General features: G+C 35.2%; 2 protein-coding genes and 1 long non-coding RNA gene across 4 annotated transcripts in view; all 3 read left to right on the top strand.

Moving 5' to 3' along the window:
- The window catches only part of LOC104709142 (paired amphipathic helix protein Sin3-like 2), an 11,691-nt gene extending 7,334 nt beyond the window's left edge, over positions 1 to 4,357 (top strand). For both annotated transcript variants that reach the window (XM_019228271.1, XM_019228270.1), the window contains exons 15-25: positions 9 to 250; positions 394 to 1,050; positions 1,141 to 1,211; positions 1,440 to 2,015; positions 2,125 to 2,225; positions 2,344 to 2,482; positions 2,585 to 2,737; positions 2,836 to 2,999; positions 3,076 to 3,124; positions 3,753 to 3,815; positions 3,909 to 4,357. In XM_019228271.1, the coding sequence (XP_019083816.1) occupies positions 9 to 250; positions 394 to 1,050; positions 1,141 to 1,211; positions 1,440 to 2,015; positions 2,125 to 2,225; positions 2,344 to 2,482; positions 2,585 to 2,737; positions 2,836 to 2,999; positions 3,076 to 3,124; positions 3,753 to 3,815; positions 3,909 to 4,043 (2,350 nt within the window). In that variant the 3' untranslated portion in view covers positions 4,044 to 4,357. The remainder of the gene's footprint in view (positions 1 to 8; positions 251 to 393; positions 1,051 to 1,140; positions 1,212 to 1,439; positions 2,016 to 2,124; positions 2,226 to 2,343; positions 2,483 to 2,584; positions 2,738 to 2,835; positions 3,000 to 3,075; positions 3,125 to 3,752; positions 3,816 to 3,908) is intronic.
- LOC109125838 lies at positions 3,192 to 3,628 on the top strand. Its single transcript, XR_002032943.1, has 2 exons — positions 3,192 to 3,365; positions 3,464 to 3,628. It is a non-coding gene; the product is annotated as an uncharacterized LOC109125838 (long non-coding RNA).
- LOC104705774 lies at positions 4,852 to 5,677 on the top strand. The gene is made up of 3 exons (XM_010421845.2): positions 4,852 to 5,042; positions 5,119 to 5,204; positions 5,414 to 5,677. Exons 1-3 carry the CDS (start codon positions 4,907 to 4,909, stop codon positions 5,513 to 5,515), a joined length of 324 nt encoding a protein of 107 aa, XP_010420147.1. The 5' UTR covers positions 4,852 to 4,906; the 3' UTR covers positions 5,516 to 5,677.

Raw genomic sequence — 7,893 nt, 5'->3', positions numbered from 1 at the left:
AATTTAAGGTGCATAGAGAGGCTTTATGGTGACCATGGTCTTGACGTGACAGACATGATACGTAAGAATCCAGCCTCTGCTCTTCCTGTAATTCTAACTCGATTGAAGCAGAAACAAGATGAATGGACAAAATGCCGGGAAGGTTTTAATGTGGTCTGGGCGGATGTGTATGCGAAAAACCATTACAAATCACTTGATCACCGGAGCTTCTATTTTAAGCAGCAAGATTCCAAGAATTTGAGTGCAAAAGGCAAGTAAACTCTTGGAACGTGTTCAGTGTATATAAGTAACCAATGCGATTGGTCTTATCGCATACATTCATCTGTCATGTCTATTCTTGCATTTACTTATTTGTTCTCATAAATTTTTATTGAATCCTTGGTTGAATTTCAGCGCTGGTGTCTGAAATCAAGGACCTGAAAGAGAAGTCTCAAAAAGAAGATGATGTTCTTCTGTCTATATCTGCTGGTTACAGACAACCAATAATTACTCAACTCAAGTATGAATATATGGACAGAACTATTCATGAAGATCTGTTCAATCTAGTCCAATTTTCGTGCGAGGAGATATGTTCTTCAAAAGAGCAGATCGGTAAAGTTCTGAGGCTCTGGGGTAATTTCTTGGAGCTGATGCTTGGTGTTCCACCCAAGGACAAGGGGTCAGATTTTGTTGAAGTAGTTGTAGAAACCAAGCATCACGGTGCATTTACCAGCAAGGAGGCTAATATGAGTTCTGACGTGATAGGTTCGGTTTCCAGGAAACTAAACTTGGCTGCTAATGGAGATGAGCATGCTTCATCTGGGGTCTCCAAAAATGGCAGGACTGGTTTGTTGAATAAGGATTCTTCAGGGAAAGAAATTCGTAAGGATGGTGATCCTGCTAATAAAGATGTTGCCACCTGTGCTGAAAACCCCCAAAAAGATCAAGAAGTTGGAAATGGAGCTGATAAAGGATCTGGAGATGTTGATGAAAGAGTAGCCACGTCATGTGCAGCTGTCCCAAGTGTGGTAGAAACCAATAATGGCAAAGTAAGAAGCGGAGACTCGTCAGGTATTTTCAGGATTGAACTTCAAACCTTTTTCTTCAGTTTGTGTGCTATACCTACCTTAACGTGTCTTGCGCTTTACTTTTATTTTCAAGGTTCACGGGGCATTTTATCCAAACCAAATGAAGAAGCTATAGATAAAGTTGATACCATTCAACGTACGCAGGTACTGNAGTATATTATGAAAACGCTAGGATCCTCCTTCATGAGGAAAACATATATCGGTTGGAATGTGTAAGAACCCTAAACCAATTCTCTTCATTATTGAGAAAGAATGCTGATTCATTGAGCCTGTTAACTTGTTTTTTTTTCCNTTATTATATGTTCTTAATTGTCTATTCTGCTTGTTTTGGATTCTTCTGACCATTCTCTTTGTTCCTGGCCATCTCTCTAGGGAGACGATATTGGCAGAACTATAGTTTCAGCAAATGGAGTGCAGTCAGATGCTTCTAAAGCCAACAGTAATTATGATGAATCTGGTGGTCCAGCCAAAATTGAGAAGGAGGAAGGTGAATTATCACCTATTGGTGATTCGGAAGACAACTTTGTTGTTTATGAAGATCATGGTGTGAATGCTACTGCCAAACCAGAACATATAGCTGAAGCTGAAGGAGAAAATGATGATGATGCTGATGGTGAGGATGGTGATGATGCTTCAGAAGCTGGTGAGGATGCGTCGGGAACTGAATCTATTGGTGATGAATGTTCACAGGAAGATAATGGCGTGGAGGAAGAGGGTGAGCATGATGAGATTGATGGTAAAGCTGAAAGTGAAGGAGAGGCAGAGGGAATGGAGTCACATCTTATAGAAGAAGACAAAGGGTTGTTTCCATCATCAGAACGAGTTCTATTATCCGTTAAGCCTCTTTCAAAGCATGTAGCTGCAGCGGCGTTGCTTGATGAGAGAAACCAAGGATGCAGAGTTTTCTACGGGAATGAAGACTTTTATGTTCTTTTCAGGCTTCATCGAGTAAGTGCAATCGTTTCTTATGATATGATTTCTCAGATTGAAGTCTGAAAACATGTTTTACCTTGAAAAGGTTTAGTAATTATTTTTAACTGGGTTTGGATTTCCACAGTTCCTGTACGAGAGAATTTTGTCTGCAAAAAGATATTGCACAGGAGGTGAAACGAAACTGAGAAACACGAAAGATAAAAATTCACCAGATCCTTATGCAAGGTAGATACTTAACCGATGGATGTAGATATAGAATTGGTCCACTGCTTATGTTACTATGCAAATTCTTTGTTCAGTTCAATAAAAAGAACTCATAAAGTCGTATTTGTATGTTCTGCAGGTTTATGAATGCTCTGTTTAGTCTGCTTAATGGCTCAGCTGATAATTCCAAGTTTGAGGATGAATGCCGAGCTATTATCGGAAACCAGTCATATGTTTTATTCACCCTGGAGAAACTGATATACAAATTGGTTAAACAGGTAATGATCACTCGATTTTATCTTATTTTATTTAGGTTGATCATTTTTACTTTTCAACAGTACATTCTTTCAAAAATTCTAACTTCATTTCATCTGTTGCAGCTTCAAGCTGTTGTAGCTGACGATATGGACAATAAGCTTCTTCAGTTGTATGAGTATGAGAATTCCCGGAAACATGGGAGGGTAATTGACTCAGTATATTATGAAAACGCTAGGATCCTCCTTCATGAGGAAAACATATATCGGTTGGAATGTGTAAGAACCCTAAACCAATTCTCTTCATTATTGAGAAAGAATGCTGATTCATTGAGCCTGTTAACTTGTTTTTTTTTCCTGTGTATTCATATATGCAGTCTTCCTCTCCACCTTGTTTGTCAATCCAGCTTATGGATAACATAACCGAAAAGCCCGAGGCTTCTGCAGTTACCATGGATCCCACTTTTGCAAGTTATTTGAAAAATGAGTTTCTCTCCAACTCATCAGGGAAGAAAGAGCTACAAGACATTGTATTACAAAGGTATATTGAGTTTCAGTAGCTTTCACACCTTTCTCTAGTCACATATAAATCCAATTCTTTCATTGTGTGTGTGCAGGAACATGCGTGGATACAGCGGTCTGGATGATCTTGCAGTAGCTTGCAAGGCCATGNCTTATTTTATTTAGGTTGATCATTTTTACTTTTCAACAGTACATTCTTTCAAAAATTCTAACTTCATTTCATCTGTTGCAGCTTCAAGCTGTTGTAGCTGACGATATGGACAATAAGCTTCTTCAGTTGTATGAGTATGAGAATTCCCGGAAACATGGGAGGGTAATTGACTCAGTATATTATGAAAACGCTAGGATCCTCCTTCATGAGGAAAACATATATCGGTTGGAATGTGTAAGAACCCTAAACCAATTCTCTTCATTATTGAGAAAGAATGCTGATTCATTGAGCCTGTTAACTTGTTTTTTTTTCCTGTGTATTCATATATGCAGTCTTCCTCTCCACCTTGTTTGTCAATCCAGCTTATGGATAACATAACCGAAAAGCCCGAGGCTTCTGCAGTTACCATGGATCCCACTTTTGCAAGTTATTTGAAAAATGAGTTTCTCTCCAACTCATCAGGGAAGAAAGAGCTACAAGACATTGTATTACAAAGGTATATTGAGTTTCAGTAGCTTTCACACCTTTCTCTAGTCACATATAAATCCAATTCTTTCATTGTGTGTGTGCAGGAACATGCGTGGATACAGCGGTCTGGATGATCTTGCAGTAGCTTGCAAGGCCATGGAAGATGTAGAAGTAATCAATGGCCTTGAGTGCAAGATGTCTTGCTCTTCCTACAAGGTAACAATAGATACTGATCTTCAACCAAACTACTGAGTTTTTTTTGTTTTCAGAATCTAGCTCTTATGTGACTCGTAACATCTCGTGTTGTAGATTTCGTATGTTTTGGACACAGAGGATTTCTTCCACAGGAAGAAGAAACAGAAGAAGAGCAACAACTTGTCACTGGATAAATCATCACAAAATAGAATAGGAAGATTCCACAGGTTTCTCTCAGCTTCAAGATAACAACAGTAAGAACAGCATAACTTTCATCTTCTCTATTACTTCGACAACAACAAGGAAGGTTAGAGTCGGACCAAGTTCTCTCTGCAACTTTCCAGGAGAACAAAATGTGTCAATATATTCTCGTTCTATGCAGAAGATCCTCCTTGCACAGTAGTAGTGTGTATTTTCTAATTTTAGGTGAAAAAAAAATGTATGGTTGTAAATATTCGAGCCACATACATTGTTATGGTCTTGGTTTGTATCTACATAAACAGATTCAAAGGAGAGATCTTTCTTCTTCTTCAAAAATATAAATACAACTTTAAACACTATAATCTCCTCTCTTCAGAATTAATTCCTCAGGAACACTATCTCTCTTCGCAAAGCAAAATTAACAATAAAACAGAGACGAGCGAACCCGACAAGTTCCTGAGCTTTAATGAAACAACATCACCGCTTTAAAGCTCAAGAATGAGAAGTCTTAAAAAAGAAGAAGAAGAATCAGAAAAGAGAGAGTGAGAAGACAAGATACATAGGCGCGTGGTTTTTACATATTTGGGCTTCTTTTTCTTGGCCCATTAAGTTTCATAATAAAGTTGGGTTTGTTTATAATAATAACCTGGGCTTACGGTTTTACCCGAACAAACCCGAACCGAGAGAACCGAAATCTTTGGTTCTCGGTGCAGTGGTTCGAACCTATGGGAGAAATTGATTTGGAATTTCGGATTTCTAATAAACGGAACCGATCGGGTTTATCTAAACCGAGATTTCGCAGCTATATAATAACGCTACATGAGTCATCATCATATCCCTAACCCTAACCACTTGTTCTGTTTTGGAGACAGATGCAGTGAAACCCACAGAGAGAGGAATAAAAGAAAAAGATGAACAACTTGGAGGGTTTGAAAAATCAGGCGGAGCAGTGGTTGCATCGAGTAATTGAGTCTGTTCGACAAACAGAGACTGCTCTTTTTGTTGCCACTTTTATTGTGTTACAAACGATCATTATGCTCTTAATTGGTAAGGTATTAATTAGACACCATGATCGCATGTCGGAATTGATCTCTTTCTCCTAATTTCTGTATGAGTTTTGCAGATCACTTTTTCGGACGTAAGAAATCTAGTACGGTTGTGTTGTTGTCTGGTCTAGGCGGAAGTGGCAAAACAGTGCTCTTCAATCGAGTGAGTATTTATTTATTTAGGGTTTGACTTTCTTAATTATATTATCCTCATTCGAATAATGTTTTCAGACTTACCCCTTTAAAATGTGTAGTCTACTTATCATATAAAGCTACTTGAAGAAACGAACTACTAAGTGTGAATGTTGTTGTGTCATGATGATGATTGAGATGGTTTTCTATTTACAATTTTTTTTTTTGTATTTGTGACAGCTCCGAGATGTATCCACACGTCAGAGTGATGTAATGTCAGTCGAACTGAACCAACAAGGCAACTTTCTCCTTCGCACTGAAATCCATAAAGAACTTCATTAGTTTTTTTTGTTTTTTTGTTTTTTTTTTTAATTCAAGAATATATATGTAAAGTGTAAGTGTTCAGACTTACCCCTTCAAAATGTGTAGAACTACTAAGGCCATGGTAACTTACAAAAGCTGAATTGAAAAGTGAAAACCGCACAAAACGCATTTTGTCACCAATCAAGATTTTTTTTAACAATTTGCGGTTTTTTTAAAAAAGTAAAAAAAAAAAATTTGCGGTTTTGAATGCTGGATAATGTACTGAACCGCACTCTGATATGATATCAACCTTTTACCCAGCGGTTTTGCCCAATTACGCAATATTTATCCTGTAATTTTTTTTTTTACTCACATGTATCTATATAGAATATACTTATCTCTCCTCTCATCTCTCCTCTTCTTTCTTCTTTTTCATCTACTCACATGTACCTTCGATCCGACGGCTCTGTTTTTTTTTTACAATCAGACTGATGGCTCTGTTTAGAATCTGAGTTTTTCATAAACCCTAATGCTAAATGAAGAAGATGATCTCGTGTCGCGTTACTTGTGCACGTGTGGGAATTGTTTAAATGGGTTTGTATTAACTTAGCCTATTAAGTTTTTGTCCTTTTTTTTTTTTTTGCTGGCTATTGTTTTTTAGTTATTTTTCATTAAAGCTTTGTTGAAATTATTATTATTATTATTATTATTCAGTTGAAAATAATCAACACTATTAAGATATTAAGATATATCAGTTCTTTTTTTGTTTTGATAATGAATCTATTATAGTTACTAAATTATAAAATTCACATATATATAGATATTTCTTTATTAATACAAAACAAATTAAATTATATAATTATACAAAATAAAATAAAAATAATATGAAATCCGCACCGCAAATTATTTTTCACCAATCAAACATGATTTTGTATCGTTTATTTTGCATAAACTGCATTCGTCCCGCAAATGCATTTGTCCTGCACGTACCGCAGTTAAACCGTACCGCACTATGAAATTATTTGTCCCGCACCATCAAATCCGCAGTTACCATTCGGACCATAAGAGTCCGAACGGTGACTGCTTATTTGGTTGTGTGGGGAAAGCGATTTTTTAGTGCGGTATGTATCAACTGCGGTTTGCGGGACAAGTGCGGTTTATACAAAATAAGCGGTACATAATGATATTTGATTGGTGAAAAACTATTTGCGGTTCAGTATTAATTGTGTGAATGATAAAAAAAAAAAAAAAGCGGTGCAGATTATATATTATAAATAAATTTATTAATAATTAGTATATTTGTATATTATTGTATGTTATGAACTATTTTAAATTAAATATTTAATAAACACTATCTGTAGTAAATATATGTATCTATTTAAAGATTAATGAAATATATATAACCTACTACTACTATAACAAATTTTTAAATTGCAAAACAAAATAAGAAATATTGAATCATATATTTAATTGTTATGAGTATAAACTAAAAAAAATATCTCTTATAGATTTCATAAGAGTGTTAATATATTATATATAAGTGTATTCTAATTAAATTATTGATACAAAAATAATTTAATTAAACTATTATTATTTGAACTAAAATTTATTTGAACAACAAGATAATAATAGTAGTAGTATCCATTAGTGTGGAAAAAAAAATTGTAGTACCGATTAGAAAAAAAAACAGCTCACCTTAGTAAATGTTGCAAGCCTATAAACAAGGAAATAATTTTTTTTTTGGGTTCAATCGTGAGTGTTTTTTGGGAAGTGAGTTAAAATAGGGAAAGTGGGATAAATTTGTTGTTATTTTTGAGATATGCATATCCGTATATATAGCTTATTTAAATTAAAAAAATCAAAAAAATAACTGTTGATTGCGGATTTGTAATGGACCGCTACATATCAGACTCTTTTAGTATAGAAAAACGGTCCTGTATTTGTGCCCCAAAATCCGCGATTTTTTTTTTTTTTTTTTAAGAAAACGCAAATTTGTTTTAAATGTGTTGAATGTTGACTTTAGTATATTAAAAAAAAAACGCACCTCCAAAACCGCATTTAAGTGGTTACCATTCATAGCCTAAGTCTGAATGTTGATGTGTCATGAATCATGATGATGATTGAGATGGTTTTAACTTTTATATATGCATTTTTGTATTTGTGACAGCTCCGAGATTTATCCACACGTCCGAGTGATGTAATGTCAGTGGAACTGGACCAACGCACCTTTCTCCGTCGCACTGAAATCACTATGGTATATTCATTAGTTTTTTTTTTTTTTTTTTTTTTTTTTTTTTTTTTCTTCTTATCTCTTTAACCAGTTACTCTATTTATTTATCAAATGTGTATACTACTAATATACAACAATCAAACAATGGCCCAGCTTTGGACACGATTCATAAACACTTCAGTGCAGT

This window comes from Camelina sativa, chromosome 8 (genome assembly GCF_000633955.1).
Source record: "Camelina sativa cultivar DH55 chromosome 8, Cs, whole genome shotgun sequence".
NCBI lineage: Eukaryota > Viridiplantae > Streptophyta > Magnoliopsida > Brassicales > Brassicaceae > Camelina > Camelina sativa.
This window is presented reverse-complemented; position numbering and strand designations above follow the sequence as displayed.